Raw genomic sequence first — 18,260 nt, forward strand, 5'->3', positions numbered from 1 at the left:
CCGAAGCATTCGTCTTTTTATTAGGATCGGAGCTAGTGATCGTGTGTCGTATGAATAGATATCGTTGCAGGAAATTAAAATGATCTGTAAAACTAAATTTAGATACAAATCGTACATGCATGATTTACATGCTGGCGAATTCGACTGTACAGCCATTTTCGATTGCAGAATTAAATATCTGGCTTACTTCGCATTTTTCGACACATGTCCTTCTTAACTTTTCTTTTAATTTTTATTGAAATATATGCATAATAAGTTTTTTTTTACACATTTTATATAAATTCATAAATATTTGACAAAATCGTGCATATCCGCTTTAATGCCTTTGTTATATATTGCAGTTTTTTCATATTGTTGATACAAACGATAAAATTCCCCAAATTGACTATTGAGTTTTCGATCATGTTAGATACACTCGATAGTATTCGCTAAATTAAGTTCAAAGTAACTAGATCTAACTAGCAAAACAATAGCATGATGCATATTAAGCAGATGTTCGCATATCCTTGATATTCGTATTAACCCATTTATGCCTAGTGGACTCTCCCATCCTTCTAAGTTGGATCAATTTATTTCCAAAATTAGGGATGTCTTGTATATTTATTTCTTTATTTAGAACAATTCTTACAGAAATTCCTTTAAGCAAACAGCGTAGACCCAGATGAGACGCCGCATCATGCGGCGTCTCATCTGGGTTTGCAATGTCCTTTTTTCAGGACGCTAGTCATGAATGGGTTAAAGTGGGCAACGAATCTTCTTTCGTAAAAAAGCTAATGGAATAAAAGTTGTTTAGTCGACCTACCTATGTCATGTTTTGGAGATGTTAAAGGAAACAAAGAACAATATTTGGCTCAATCAATTGTCTTCACGCCGCTCTAAATTTTGACAAATTGATTTACAAATAACAGTAATTAAATTATTATTTTACCCGCCGAGACGTGATATTGATTCAAAGCAAAAATAAAAATTCATGTCGATAAATGAAACAAAACAGCGAAAGTTGTAGACTAAACAGATGAACTACTTTCAAACATGCATTCGGTCATATTCTTGCAAAATACCGGCACCTAACAATTGATTATTGCATTTTACACACGAAAACGCATGTGTCTGTTGCCATTTGTTATTTACTAATATGTCATTTTTCCAAGCTGGCCGACAATGTAGAAAGGGCAGTACAAATGTTAGTGGGAAAGCAAATAACAATACAATTAGTAAAGCACATCGCTTCATACTTGTTGACCAATGAAATATCTTGTAAAACAACCTCTGGAAGTACATTTTTGTTATAATCAATTAAGTTTTGGTATTTAAAACACGCAAGCTGAAAAGTACATAGCTGTTTGCTAAACGATACAAGGGTAGGTTCAATATATTTTATCGTAATTTGTTTAAATACGGGCGTTGAAATTGTGGTCTTGTTATTTACACATAAAACAACATTATTCCTTATAGCAATATCCAACATTTCAACGCTAGATGTGGTCGGGTAACGCGATACAAAATGCTCGTTTTTATTTTTGTGTGTCTCAATATGTGAATTTCCGGCTACTCTATCCGAACATTTACGAGCGAACGCGAGATTGTTTTCTTATGAATACGTTGCTCTTCCGTCGCTGCCCGAAGACAGCTCGAAAATGTTCCGATGTAATGGCGGGAAATTAACATGGAATATATTGTCGCAGAAAAAATAAAAACGAGCATTTTGTATCTCGTTTATCTATATTACCATACCACATTGAAATTTTGGCTATTGTCATAAGGAACACTGATTTTTTTTTATGGATTATTTTTATTTTACGAAATATTTTGCTAAGTATTCGTTGAGTTTGAGTATGTATGTTACTTTAAACTGTGAACAATACCAACATATGACATGGAATTCATACTTCAAATTTCATTATTGCGACAATTTCTAACCAGTGTACATGTATTACAATACACAGACTTTTGCTTTCTAATTTAACCCCTTAATCTCATAGTCAAAATTTGGGCGAACGGAACTAAGGCGAACGGGATATGAGGCGAACGGACACGATGCGACCACCATTTTTGTACAAAATCATTTTGGAGTTTGAAATGAGAATCATACTGCTGCGGACATCGACATTTGTTTTGCGTTGCTTTCGGGCAGTGTTACTGCGAAACTTTAATGCTATTTGTTTAACAGTCATGAAACAAAAGAACAAAGTTGTTATTTTACCGAAGAACGACATATACGCGATCTTTGTTGTTTTTTTCCCTCGGGGATTTACAAACTTTTCAGCAATTAACCTAAGAATTATATTTAACTTTGATGGCTGAGGTTCGTAACTTGTTTTTTCGTGTTTAATGACCATGCGAACAACGCGGGTTTTGATGATATATAGTTTAATTTATCAGCTAAAAACGCGCCAGTAAGGGTAATTTCTGCGTTTGAAGATTCTGGATATGAGCAAAGCAACAATTCTTACCGGTTGTAGCTCATTTTGGATGATTTGCATTATGTATTAAAGGGGCCTTTTCACAGATTTTGGCATTTTTTTTAACTTATTCATTAAATGCTTTATATTGATAAATGTAAACATTGGATCGTAAAAGCTCCAGTAAAAAATCAAGAAAAAAAATAAAAAAAGGAAAAGAACATTGCCCGGAGCAGGGTTCGAACCAGTGACCCCTGGAGTCCTGCCAGAGTCCTGAAGTAAAAACGCTTTAGCCTACTGAGCTATTCCGCCGAGTACACTTTAATGACGTATTTTATACATTATATAAGCAATCTTCATAGTTTCACAAAATTTAACGACAAAAACAGAACTCTCCAAATTATTCAATCGTTTCGCGTTGCAACGCTTTATAATTTTTAGGTTTTTAAAGCGTCAAAAGATGCATATAATGGCTATATTAGAGCATGGTAAATGTTCAGTATTACTGTTTCCTCACAAATATCATAACTGAAACGAAAACTTACGAATCTGAAACAATTTTTTTCAATTTTGTCAATTTACCAAAGCGTGAAAAGATCCCTTTAATGAGAGAAATTCAATTCTTCTGAAAAAAAACCCACAACAACCCCAGACGATGTGTATGCATAAATTGTAAAATTATATAACGCCAAATACGTATTAAACGGTTAAATCGTTAAATTGTCATAACTTCAAATGGATTTACGATAAAGAATTTTTAAATTTTGTTAGCGCCACTTCGTTTATGTTAGAATGTGCAGCTTTTGAATGATCATTCGACCTTAATTTTTATCAGACGATAACACGGCAGGTGGTAGTACGTTTTAAAAAGGCATCCACTCATACGCTAAATTATTCAAACAATTAATGCATGTGTTCGTTTTCGTTTTTACTTAATAATATCGTGTAATTAGAAAAAAAACATCTGTATCTATACAAAAACACAATATCTTTCTTAAACTATGTGATAAATAATGCAAAAAGTAGTCCATATATATATATATATATATATATTCACACATATGGCCAGTTACGGGGTCTCTGATTTAGAAATAGGTTATGGGGTTCCCACTTTAAATACATGTATCTCCATACCCTTTTTTATCCGATATAAACACGAATTAAGGTATATAGGGGTACCTACTATTATTATTGTATATAAATACGTCATTTATTTAACGTCTTATACAAGGAAATATATAGCGAACTTATTTGCGAGGTATATACAATTTCAATTTCAGACCTGATTGTGGTTTTCGATTTAAGACCTTATTGTGAGATTTGATTGCATTACCTCCCCTACACCCCCCTCATAGTAATTAAAGGAGCCTAGATTGCGGGGTTGTATATAGACCCCGTTTTTTATATTGACCTCGTAAGTACAGTCTGAAAACTACAGAGACCGCGTAACTGGCACTATGTATTGGTATATATATATATATATATATATATATATATATATAATTATATATATATATATATATATATATATATATATATATATATATATATATATATATATATATATATTTATATATAATGTTAAATCTCAAAAGCTGGCCAAAGAACGTGGGGTTTGTTCTCCGTCTTAAACGCATCTTATTAGCGAATTACCATACATACGCGCTCTTGGAAATCCGGGCTTAATGCAAGTGCGTAAAGTATCATCCCAAATTAGCCGGTGTAGTCCACACAGGCTTATCAGGAGCGGCACTTTCCGTCTAGACTGCACACGCGAATATGTGACGATATTTGACGCAAATGCATTAAGGTTTTTTAAGCGTTCAAATTACAATAAAATTCTTAAAAAGATCATCATATTAACCCATTTATGCCTAGCGTCCTGAAAAAAGGACATTGCAAACAGCGTAGACCCAGATGAGACGCCGCATAATGCGGCGTCTCATCTGGGTCTGCGCTGTTTGCTTAAAGGAATTTATGTAAGAAATATTCTGAATATATAGAAATAAATATACTAGACATCCCTAATTTTGGAAATAAATTGATCCAGTTTAGTAGGATGGGAGAGTCCACTAGGCATTAATGGGTTAATACATGACATGAAAGTGAAATTACATTGCTTTTCTGGCCAATATTCACGTATAGTTCAATTGAATTATTTTTCTTCCTCCCAAATACGCTATCGCTGTTTTTACTTTTTCGCTGTGCATCTTCGGGCTATTCAAATCAGTTTAATTTGAAAAACTGACACGACAGATTTTGCAAGATTTAATCAGTCCATAAGTAGACATTGTCAAAGAAAAAGGTGTTTTCAACGCCAACAACATACATGTATGAAATTCAAATGAGCACGTAATTCCATTAACAGTGGTGATTATAAAAGTACAATAGCATTAACAATTTGACAATATTAAAATTAGGTATAATAATCTTTTGACAAAACTGCCATCAAACTATTAACCCATTTATGCCTAACGTCTAGAAAAAAGGCCTTGGCAAACAGCGTAGACCCAGATGAGACGCCGCATGATTCGGCGTCTCATCAGGGTCTGCGCTGTTTGCTTAAAGGAATTTCTGTTCTCTAAATAAAGAAATAAATATACATATTCTAGGCATACCTAATTTTGGAAATAAATTGATCCAATTTAGAAGGATGGGAGAATCCACTAGACATAAATGGGTTAATATTTTGTCGAGTCATTCTCTTTTCTGCAATTCTGACGTAAGACAGCCGTTATACAAAACACAAACATTTTATCTAATTTTTATTTTATTTATTTATTTATTTATTATATTTAATTAGTTTAATTTTGTTTTAAATCACGACACAAAATGTAATCCAAGACGCACACGGTATCGAAATGAAATGATAATGGAACGCTAAATGAATAACGGACCAATCAAACTTCCATTATATTATTAAGAGAACAAATTGTAAAATTGTGTAGAGCCGGGTTAGCATGAAGCGATAACATTGCGTTTTCGGCCCGGAAAGATACTAGATTAAAAAAATATTTTCGATTACTTGGTCAGAATACAATATCAGCGCTCGTATTCACCGAACAATTCTTATATTTATTTGTAAGTGTGGTGTATATAAAAATACATTTCAGAATTATTAATGTGCACGGAATTTACCATATCGAAATACATAAGACTTCATTAAGAACAATTTAGTAATGACATAAGCAACATGTTGAGCCTGAATATATTGAAAATAATTTAAAATAATATCAATATGTGTTTGCGAAATATTTCAATCCAAAATACATATGCACAAAACCATACAAATCTAAGATCCATGAATCGTTTAACAATTGAAATCAAGAACATATTCACGTTTTGCACGAAAACTTCGTCATGTTTTAGCTCCATGAAAACACACGTTTTATGCAAATCGGCGCGCATTTCAGCGCCGATAAACCTGCGTTGAAACAGCAGGCCTCATGGAAAACACGCTGAAGTGCAGAAATTTGTTCTGGATTAACCCAAAATGCCTAGCGTCTAGAAAAAAGGTCATGGCAAACAGCGTAGACCCAGATGAGACGCCGCATGATGCGGCGTCTCATCAGGGTCTTCGCTGTGTGCTTAGAGGAATTTCTGTAATAAATATTTTACATATAGAAATAAATATACTAGACATCCCTAATTTTGGAAATAAATTGATCCAATTTAAAAGGATGGGAGAGTCCACTAGACATAAATGGGTTAACCAATGTTGCAACACAAGCTAGACACGTCGGCTTGCTCGACCCCAAGTTCTGCAGACCGTCTGGCGTTATTGAGAATGCTTGTGATTTGATGAGCGTCCAGTTTCCCGAGTTGTTGCATCCAGTGTTCTAAAAGCGGATCGGTGCGGACGGAACCGGTTGACGTTACCGTCGCATTTGACGTTTCGCCGATAGAATTGTCATTGTCCTTTTTAGTCGATTGATCCTTTGTGTAGAAGTAAATTTGCTTTAAGTACATCATAGTGCGGTTAATCAGGAACGCTTTTTCGAGCTCTTCAAAAGAAGTCTGGTTTGCTTCGATATTGACTACCGGTTGTACGCCTGACAACATTTCGATAACTGAACGCTTTGAACGTTTTGAAAGGTCAGTTTGAGACACAGGCGTACTTTGTGTCCTGTCTGATTTAAGACGCTGAAACCAGCCTCGAAGGAAATTGGTCACATCGTCTGAAAAAGAGAAGAAATTATTATGTATCGCGCAATGAAAGGAATGCCATTCATTGACCAAGTGAATATTCCTTTTGGTTCCACATTTTTTATTGAGTATTGATGGTCAATAAATAATGTCTTCCCGTATAGTAGCTCCATAGAGAGTTAAAAAAACAAGTTCAAATATTAACGTGTTTGAAAATATATTACAAAACAAACACTAATGCTTACTTCAAGATATTTAAATGCATATACACAAAAATTAACAAACACATACACCACAACTACATTTTGATAAAAGAGTTTGAAAAACGATTTGATTACACAGAAACCAAGCATACAATTTACTGTCGAACTGACCATCATGTCAATTTGATAAAAAAAATAATTTGGAAATGAACATATGCGCAGTAAAGTTATCCAGTGCAAACGCGTGAGAAAACGGACATATGCAATAATGGATCAGTACACTATTAATCAGGCCGAAACACAGGTCTTATGTTTCGAGGGTGTCTCCGTTAACTCTTTCAGTGCCGGAACCGAATTTTCAAGGCCTTTGCAAACAGTTTGGATCCAGATGAGATGCAACAGAACGTGACGTCTCATAAGGATCCAAACTGTTTGCTATTCTTATAGTATTCTTTGAAAAAAAAAGTTAATTTTAGAAATTCAGCAGACGACATATTAGCAGACGATAAATTTCACAGCATGCAAAGGGTTTTAACTATATAGGGTTGGTAAGCCGAAATCCGAACAACAAACGTTGGATGGGTCCAAGAGGTATTACATATTGGTTGCGTTCTTTTGCACTCTAATGTTTCTTGTATAATGGAATTCTATAAGTTTACGAATTTGAACCTTCAATATTTGTATTACATCATTACAGATACACCGATTTAAATGTATCCCTCAAACGACGATGGCTATAAAATTAAGGTGTCATACAATTTCAGTTTGTAACCAAAGAAAAAATAAATGAAGACCATATGGCGATGATGAACATCATTCGTCTATTTTTGAGCGGAGGGTAATATGTAGGCGTGAATTGCTGCATGCTGGGAAATTTGTCGTCTGCTTAAATATCGTCTGCTGAATTGCTAAAATTAGCATTTTCTTCGATTTTTTTAATGAATACTATCAAAATAGCAAACAGTTTGGATCCTGAGGCGACGCCACGTTCTGTGGCGTCTCATCTGGATCCAAACTGTTTGCAAAGACCTTCAAAATTCGGTTCCCGCACTTAAAGTGTTAAACATTGCGACACAATCGGCGGAAAATACAAGACCCATGGCGTTCGTTTTAAACAGCCTATCATAATTCTTGTCATGAAGAAATGTACCATTTCGTGTGCTCAATATTTGAGCTAGCTTAGTGTGAATCAATATCTCCGTGATTTGTGTTTTCCAGTGCAGAATTGCACTGTCGGTGATGCAAACCATTGCCACACCTTTGAAACCATTTGAAAAAGCAAAGAATTAACCCATTTATGCGTAGCGTCTAGAAACAAAAGGCATTGGCAAACATCGTAGACCCAGACGAGATGCCACATGATGCGTCGTCTCCTCAGGGTCTGCGCTGTTTGCTTAAAGGAATTTTTGTAAGAAATATTCTTAATATAGAAATAAATATACTAGACATCCCTAATTTTGGAAATAAATTGATCCAATTTAGAAGGATGGGAGAGTCCACTAGGCATAAATGGGTTAATTTGACATTTTTGAAAAGAACGAATGCTTGTATTCAATCAAAGTTCAATAAAAACGGCAAAACTTACCAAACGATTTAAACAGGTTTTGTTGCAGCATTCGCGTTTGTTCACTTTCGGTGTCAGCTGTGGGAGTCAGCACAGCGTTCCCAAGCACGGAATATGCAACTGACATTATAAGCACAATTTTTACAACTGCATTCTCGCTGCTTGCCATATTCATAGAATAAGGCGACAATATTTCAAACTGTATTCTTCCCTTTTCTTGTTTCTGGTTATTCGCGCAAGCGTTTATATATTCGTCCGCTGTTGACTACACTTATTAAACGTCTTCAAGTCGTGGTTTGGCAAAAGGTTCACTAAACGCGCATATGCGTCCTTGCAGAGTAACTGATTCGCCGTTTAGGTAATTTTAAATTTGCACACAATTTAGTTCCTTCGTAACTGTCTTAAATTATAAAATAATATTTTCTTAAAGTTTCCTAACGCTTTATTATTTAAGCTAATTGTATGTCCTGGCGTTCCCTAGATTTTCTTCGGTTTTCAGTTCACGTCTAGATTATTAAATAAATTTCATCACCATATATACAGGCATCATTCCCGTCAAGGATCGCCTATATTTGACTCATTGTTTATAAAACTGCGGCCCGAAATCGGCTACAAAGAGACGCGTACGCAGGCCTTGTTTGTACAGATGGTTTGTAGAGACGCGATACGGTCAAAATGAGTCCGAAGCAGTCGTATCACTTTTATTATCACCTTTATTTATGCGCTAAAAGTCATAAGTAAAGATTGCAAATCTAAACTCATTACAAACGAATATGTACATGGAGTACATTTAAAGGAACGTATTCGAAGATTGTCATAAATAAAATGCCAAACGTACCTCTACAGATTTTAATAAGAAATACATGAAATAACACTGTGTATCAGGTACAGTTGTCTAAATCATTTCTTCAATTGGGTAATTAACCCTTTGCATGCTGGGAAATTTGTCTTCTGCTAAAATGTCGTCTGCTGAATTTCTAAAATGAGCATTTTCTTCGATTTTTTTCAAAGAATACTATCAGGATAGCAAACAGTTTGGATCCTGATGAGACGCCACGTTCTGTGGCGTCTCATCTGGATCCAAACTGTTTGCAAAGGCCTTCAAAATTCGGTTCCCGCACTGAAAGGGTTAAATTGTAAAAGCGTTACGAAAAGTACAACGATTGAATAGTCGATTATACTTTGGAGTATTTCTGTTGCTTTTGTCATTTTTTTTTCTTGTCTTGAAAACAAAAACAAACAATAAACAATAACAAACACGCAGCGGTTCTTTAATTTACAAACGTACGTATATACAATTTAGAAGTTCGTCTGATCGAGTGGCTATCCTTTTAACCCGAATGAAACTTATATGATCCCCGTGGGGTAGACTTCTCTCCTTGTTCGTTTTCCTACATTATAGTTTTGTTATGCAACTATTGAACTCTAAATCCTGTGGTTTAAATGAATCAATATGCATTAAATAAAAAATAAAAATGTAATGCCAATATACGTGAACAAGTCTATTTAACCCTTTTATGAGTAGTTCACTCTCCCATCCTTCTAAATTGGACCAATTCATTTCCAAAAATTAGGGATGTCTAGTATATTTATTTCTTTATTAAGTATATTTTTTACAGAAATTCCTTTAAGTAAACAGCGCAGACCCTGATGAGACGCCGCATCATGCGGCGTCTCATCTGGGTATACGCTGTTTGCCAAGGCCTTTTTTCTAGACGCTATGCATAAATGTTAACAGAATGGGAATTGATTGAGGTATTGTTTTTACGCGGTATTTTTATTTCGATGCGGGCTTCATTCTCATAAATCCGAAATAAGCTCATGTATTATAGTCGTACCCAAGAACTTAACATCTGTTCTCATTTCAATCGAAGACGAACCTTAAGAACATTTAAAGGCACGATGTTTTTTAAGATCTTATCTTCACGAGTTTATTTTTTTTTGGGACGAAATTTTGTATAATTAAAAAAAGAGATTATGTATGATAAGCCGTACCAAAGAATTATAATCCTAGGCTCATTATAAACGAAGACGCAGTATATTCAAGTAAGAGTTATTTTTACTTCATGTGTAATAAGTCACGCAAGTACACGTAGAGAATGACACTTTTTATCAATACATAGATTTGTTTCGGACCGTGAAAGACACAAGTTGTTTTCCTTTAATTTAGCGGCGCTCTGGAAAAAAGGGACTTAATGCATGTTACACATTTCAGCGGCGCTTTGGGAAAACCGGGCTTAATGCACGTTACACATTTCAGCGACGCTATGGGAAAAATGGGCTTAATGCAGGTTACACATTTTAGCGGCGCTTTGGGAAAACCGGGCTTTATGCACGTTACACATTTCAGCGGCGCTTTGGAAAAAATGGGCTTAATGCACGTTACACATTTCAGCGGCGCTTTGGGAAAACCGGGATTAATGCATGTGACATATTTTAGTGGCGCTCTGGGAAAACCGGGCTTAATGCACGTGGCATATTTTAGCGGCTGTCTTGGAAAACGGGATTTATGGCATGTGCGTAAAGTGTCGGTCTAGAGTAGCCTGTGCACTCCGAAAATGCTAATCTACAACGACTTCCGCCCAGACTGGATTTTCGCTTGAAAGAGACTTCCTTTAAACGGAAAATTCCATAAAAGCGGACGGTATCGCTGCTGATAAGCCTTTGCGGCCTGTCAAATATCGTCACATCTCACAGCGGGCTTCAGATCGGACTAAAGACAGCTTTAAATCGATACTATCGTGCCCATACTCGTGTCATTTGCTCACGAGGACCAAGCAAAACATCGGTTGGAGGGTGGTTAAATTTATTCGTTGTTTATTTGATGACGCGAACGCCTTGATTCAGCTGCAGTAGCACGTTTACGTCACGGTATACGGCACATATTAACAAACGCAAACCTTGAACCAAACTACGCCTAATTTCATGACCAAAGTTGTAAACAATCCTTTCGAGCTGGGTACAATGTTTGCGAAAGCGTGGGACATCCTGCGATTAAAGAGATGGCTTTTCAAGCATGGATGTCGGTCATCTAGTGCATTTATGCTGGGTAAAAGCAAAAACGTTCTATCTGGTCATGTTTGTGGCGCGTTTAGAGCGATACTGCTTTTTGTATTAACATTTAAGTCGTGAAAAGGAGAAGGTTTTTATAAACTGTTAAAGACGTTTACAGGGCGTCAACACTTTAAAATAACATTCGTAAGTGGTGTGTACTTGAAATTGAGAAGTAAAAAGATGTGTATGTGCTAAAAATAGAAAATGCGCATCAACGCAGACTCTTATTTTTCCAAATGAAAAAAGAAGCTATGAGCCTTGTTCTGGGAAAACTGGGCTTAATGCATGTGCGGTAAGTTTCATCCTAGATTAGCCTGTGCAGTCCGCACAGGCTAATTAGGGACGACATTTTTCGCATAAACTTAATTTTTGGTAAGGAGGGACTTCCTGGAAACTTAAAATACCATTACAGCGGAAAGTGTCGTTCCTGATAAGACTGTGCGGACTGCACAGGCTAATTTGGGACGACACTTTACGCGCATTCATTAAACCCCCTTTTCACAGAACACGGCTCAAATTGACGGAAGATGACCTGAGAACATCGTAAACAATAAGACCATTGGAGCCTCCCTGTATGGTACAGACTGAGCTGTCATCTCCAAAACGTTGAATGCACTAAAGCAGCTTTTAATATATCGCACAATTTGGTATTAAATGTCTATTATGAGTCTCTTTCTGAGAATACTGGGACGGTACTTTCCTCTTTTGTGGAATTTTTTGCTGAACGGAAATTTCTTCTAAACGAAAATCAAATTTTGGCGGAAAATGTCCACCCTGACTTGCATGTGTGGACTGCACAGACTGCATAATTGAAATGTATAGCAATAATAAAAAGAAGTACAATAATAAAATTCAAGAAGTCATTTTAAAGAATGTTAAGATTACGTCGTTTTTCAAACGTCTGTCCTCATACGTGCGAAAAGAGGCGCCTTTACAAAATAGTGCCCTGAGCCAGTGATCTAATTTAATCTGACTATAACCACAAATTAAAACAATACAATTTTTATATAAACCTAAATAACTGCCATACGATCTTTTACACGCAAAGATGAAACATTATTTATAAAAATGGTATTCCTTAAACTTTGAACAGCATTTGTTTCACTGTTTTGCCTTTAGTGAATATACTAGAGCTATAACTGACGGCAATACATTATCATGTTCACTGCTTGACACATATCTACAAGACTGACATTAAGTGCTGTATTTTGACCTTCAATAGCAACGGATGCCCCTTACATTAAAGTAAGACATGTAGATTTGCAAACTTTTTATCGTGTTGGCGACCTTCAAATCAGCCAACACGCCAGCAATCTCCACGCAGAGTTGTCGTTCCTTGCTTTCACATACAACTATTATATTGTAAAAAAAAGTAGTATCATTTTCTTGTATGTTTTGAAAAAAGGGTATAAGTTAAATTAAATTACCTAAAATAAAAACAAGAGCTGCCACCATAGTATGACTTATGCCCCCTATAAACGCTTGATAGAAGTTATGAGCTTTTTTCGAAACCTTAACGCAGATTTTGATACCTAAACGCGGACCCTAAGTTTAAGGTCAAGGTCACAAGGGTCAAAATTTGTGTACGTATGGAAAGGTCTTGTCCATATACACATGCACGACAAATATGAAATTGCTATCTGAAGCGACATAGAAGTTATGAGCATTTTTCGAAACCTAAACGCAAAGTGTGACGGACAGACGGGCGGCCGGACGGACAGACGGACGGACAGTCCGATCACTATTTGCCCGCCTTCGGGGGCATAAAAAAGTATAATTAACAACGGTAAAATTATCGTACCACGTGGTAAGCACTGGGAATGATCAAAAACGGTCACGTGACCACAAAAGTCAACGTCAGTAGTCATTTTATGACTGAAAACAGCCTCGCAAGGTAGGTATTTTTCCAATATCTTTGCTGACTTTCATACGACCTAGTGCAGGCAATATGGCATGCATATAGCTTTCGATCGGTATATCAGGCGTTTTTTGTGTTGCTCTTTTTTTCGAGAACACGTCGACACAAATTTCCATTTAAGAAGCAAACGTCAGTAGTACAATTACAAAGAATCAGTGTTCTAGAAAATAAACGATCACAGAACTGTCTATACTTTACAAGACGAACATATATTACATATGTCTATGCATAAACAAACAGAAATATCTAGCGGATAATAAATAAACGTTTAAAGAGTGAAAACAAATATGGCAAACGTCAGTAGTACGTTTAAGAATGACAAAAGTCAGTTGCAAAAATATGCAAACGGCAGTAGACGAATATATGCAGGGTTTTCATTCTACCTTTTAGGGACACCCACTATTATGGGTAGGCTATCATCAAGTGGTTGGTAATGAAGTTGGGGATTTGATCCAGCTATGCTGGTACTAGTCAAATCTCTGCGCGGAGGTTGACACGCCAGAACGAGTTATATATGCACAAACCGAAAGTCTAGAGGGAATGGTTACATTCTGAGAGAAAGGCTTTCATTTTGATAATAAGAACCTAGTTTGTTTTTAATTGCAGTATGCTTATATTTAACTACAGTTTAAACGTGTTTAGATAACAAATTGAACGTATAAACGTAAGCAATACGATAACAAACATTTTCTTTGCACTACATTTTCATAGTGTTTTCTAGCCTAACCTCTTTAATGATGTTGTTTTCATGCTAAAAATGGCATCATGGAAGCATCTAAACACTGGTTTGTAGTTTCTTTTTCCAATGTTAATATTTCGAGAAACAACGCATAGATCTACAGTTTATTTCAGATGTTTCCACAAAAGGTCATAGTCTTACCTTTTTCAATCAAATATGGGGATAATTTGAAAAGTAGCTCGGTAATAGTTGAAATGGATATCAAAAATTGAAAACCTTATAAAGAACAAAAAGGATTTTGTACACGCACAAGAAAAAATATTATTTGACATACATGTAATGTAAAATACGTTACATTTAAAGCTTACAGCATTATTTATATAGTCATGATATCAATATAACAGTCAACCAAATACGTGAAAATAGATGACCACGTTTTGTAAGCCCTTCGTTAAGACAATAGATTAGTATATTGTAACGAAAAAGCGACCCATTAAGATATAAGTTAACCAAAATAATAATTAATATTTAAACAGAACGAGTGTTATCAGATTGTCAAATGTCATTATCAAACTCGGCTAATAACAATCATTGTTTAGTTAAATAACAGAATTAGAACACTAGTTTGACACACATACAGGTCACATACATTTGCAATCACGTGTCCTTTATAGTATCCGCGGACAATCTCAATAATTGCCTTAAATATTGTCAAGTTTAGAGAATACGATATGAAAGTAATTTTTGAGATTCACAAACATGAATATTGAGTTGAAATTCCAGAAGATTGGTTGCAATAATGAAGTTATTTGATATAACTGAAATTAAATTTGACGAGACTTTTTGTTTATCCTCGGAGGAGTTCATATACTAGAACTAGTCACACTGTTCGTCTGTCCGTGGAAAGTTGGCTTTGTCCTAACATTTTTGATAACTATTGTAGTTTCAAAGAAATAGAGATTTGATAAGCCTGTGTCAATATATTACAGTCCCAAATCAGCATTATGAGTAAACGCTGGTCTTATAACGAGTGGTTCTGTACAAAATACACATTAAAGCAAAATGAGCCGCGCTCTGTGAAAAGGGGGTCTAATGCATGTGCGTAAAGTATCGTCTCTGATAAGCCTGTGCAGACTACACAGGCTAATCTGGGACGACACTTTACATGCATGTTTTAAACCCCTTTTTCACAGAGCACGGCCCAAATATATTATTGGAGTGAGGAAATGGTCTCCAAATTGTAAACCATGCTCACTATAACCAACGGTTTTAACCCATTTGTGCATAGCGTCTATAAAAAGGCCTTTGCAAACAGCGTAGACCCATTTGAGACGCCACATGATGCGGCGTCTCATCAGGGTCTGCGCTGTTTGCTTAAAGGAATTTCTGAAAGAAATATTCTAAATATTGAAATAAATATACTAGACATCCCTAATTTTGGAAATAAATTGATCAAATTTAGAAGACTGGGAGAGTCCACCAGGCATAAATGTGTTAAAAAAACTGGTGTACTGGGACCACGCTAATATCAACTGAACTTGTTTCATTATCACAAACTTAGGAGGAGGTATGATATAACCTGATGGGCTGAGTACCTGAATACGGCTTAACCCATTTATGCCTAGTGGACTCTTCCATCCTTCTAAATTGGATACATTTATTTCCAAAATTATGGTTGTCTAGAATATCTATTTCTATATTTAGTAGATTTCTTACAGAAATTCCTTTTAGCAAACAGCGCAGACCCTGATGAGACGCCGCATCATGCGGCGTCTCATCTGGGTCTTCGCTGTTTGCCAATGCCTTTTTTCTAGACGCTGGGCATAAATGGGTTAAATTACTGGATTGACAATATTCACAGGCCTCGACAATACATTAACTTATTAGGGTTGTTCCCAAACGAAGTAGTATTGCCCAAAACATGTCTATGAAGATGAGGCAAAGGCATCGCGACTTATTAAGTGCGGAAACTGATACACAAGTATTATTACTTTCCGTTTAACAGATTTATCGAATTTGTTCAGCACACGTCTTTGGATTTCATATAATTTAGAAACGTCATAAAAAACAAAACCTATGTTTTGATAAACGATTTCTGGCCGATAGAAGCTGACAAATACCGTGAGAGGTCAGATTCAGTTGATCTTTCACTAAAATCGCAGGTTTCCGTTTTCAACCAATAATTCTTCTTGGTATGGAAAGGCGTTTGGCTTTTATCCTTACCGATGTATAAAAAAGTAAACCAAAAGCGTTTGAAGTTGACGATTTGATGAGTTATTAAAATGTCGTATGGACGTGATCTCTTAGAGATGTCATCATATAGTAAAGAAGCGGACCCGGGGAAGCGGAATGCCAGACGGACTTTGAATAGCGATATGTAACTCAATTGGCGAACAAATGAAAGATAAAAATCCCAAATCAAAACACGCATTTAATTTCAGACACCAACATAACAGTGAACTATAACCGTTAAACGCACAAAAACAAACATCTTAATATATTAAATAAATAGAACTCTATGTGTAAAAATATTGATTGAATTTATATAGATTACCATACTCTAAAATATCCATGGAACAAATGAGCAATTAAGAATTTCAATAAATAGATAAATCATTTTGCTGTTTTGAAAATAACATTTCTTTGCAAGTAGCCTAACCCATGTATGCCTAGCGTCTAGAAAAAGGCCTTGGCAAACAGCGTAGACCAAAATGAGACGCCGCATGATGCGACGTCTCATCAGGGTCTGCGCTGTTTGCTTAAAGGAATTTCTGTAAGAAATATTCTAAATATAGAAATAAATATACTAGACATCCCTTATTTTGGAAATAAAAGATGGGAGAGTCCACTAGGCATACATCGGTTAAAAAGCCTTTTATGGCGATAGATCAACTATTGACGAGTATAGGTCACATTCCCCCATTTCATTGAAGGCTGAATCCATCGAAATGAGCGACATCTCGTGATAGTTGATGACGTCATTCCTGTGGCGTAATAGGCTTTCACATGGATAATCCAGCTGAAAATTAACACAAAGATCAATCTGCCAGACTATTTAATATTTTTTAATCATTTTTTGTCATAATAATGCGAATTGAAGTAGATGTGTTAGAGATGTAACGATGATTGTAGATGTGATTATGGTTGTACATGTGGACAATTGTTGAAGACTTGACAATTGTTGTAGATGTGGACAATTGATGTCGATTTTGACAATTGTGTACAGATGTGACGAGCCGAAAAGTCGAGTTAACCCATTTATGCCTAGTGGAACCTCCCATTCTTCTAAATTGGATCAATTTATATCCAACATTAGCGATGTCTAGTGTATTTATTTCTATATTTAGAATATTTCTTACAGAAATTCCCTTAAGCAAACAGCGTAGACACAGATGAGACGCCGCATGATGCGGCGTCTCATCTGGGTCTGCGCTCTTTGCCATGGCCTTTTTTCTAGACGCTAGGCAAAAATGGGTTAAACTCATCGTTTGGCAAATATATGTTCTTGTTACTTAACTCTTAATTCTTATTGTCATGTCTATATTCGTAAGACTATTGCATGGAATTGAATAATTTTATTAAACTTGAAAAAACAACAACACAATATTCGAACACTCCCATTCAAACTTAAGAGATAATATCTGGATGGGTTCTCGTTGAAATGCATAGCAGAAGCCTACACCATGCGATTATAGGACATTGTTGTGGATGGGAGAAGGTGGGTGAATGGACTGAGGAGGCGATTGGGGGGGGGGGGGGGGTGAGGGGTGGGAGGGGGAGGGGATGGGCTCGGTCAGATAACATACCCATGCTTTTATATGACATTTTCTCCTTTAGTCCATATTTGTGCCTACTTCGTGCATAGACAACTTACCTTAGATGTGCTGAATTGTATTGTAACCAGGCATCTGAAATAGATTCAACAGGGGCAGTCTGTACTTAGTGTGGGACGGTTTAACCTATTTATGGCGAGTGGACTCTCCCATCCTTCTTAATTGGATCCATTCATTTCCATTATTAAGGATGTCTGGTATATTTATTTCTATTTTTAGAATATTTCTTACAGAAATTCCTTGAAGCAAACAGCGCAGATCCTGATGAGACGCCGCATCATGCGGCGTCTCATCTGGGTCTACGCTGTTTGCCAAGGCCTTTTTTTCTAGACGCTAGGCATAAATGTGTTAATATCCGTCACCATGACAAAATAAACTGCACAGCTTATTTTGATGAACTTGCATCGATAGCACGATGCATTTTTGAGATAATTTATTTTAATTGTTTGATGTGGAAGAAC

General features: G+C 36.0%; 1 protein-coding gene across 3 annotated transcripts in view; it reads right to left on the bottom strand.

Annotated features, from left to right (window-relative positions):
* Nucleotides 1-18,260, bottom strand: part of LOC127840048 (low-density lipoprotein receptor-related protein 4-like) — a 212,388-nt gene that overhangs the window by 159,493 nt on the left and 34,635 nt on the right. The window contains exons 18-19 of one of the 3 annotated variants that reach the window (XM_052368439.1): nt 17,841-17,874; nt 16,856-16,985 (exon numbers count right to left, since the gene is read on the bottom strand). In XM_052368439.1, coding sequence (XP_052224399.1) covers nt 17,842-17,874 — 33 coding nt within the window. In that variant the 3' untranslated portion in view covers nt 16,856-16,985; nt 17,841. Of the gene's footprint in view, nt 1-16,384; nt 16,986-17,840; nt 17,875-18,260 lie in introns of those variants that run through there. The other 2 variants (XM_052368438.1, XM_052368437.1) reach the window with 2 other exon arrangements.

This window comes from Dreissena polymorpha, chromosome 7, assembly GCF_020536995.1.
Source record: "Dreissena polymorpha isolate Duluth1 chromosome 7, UMN_Dpol_1.0, whole genome shotgun sequence".
Lineage (NCBI taxonomy): Eukaryota > Metazoa > Mollusca > Bivalvia > Myida > Dreissenidae > Dreissena > Dreissena polymorpha.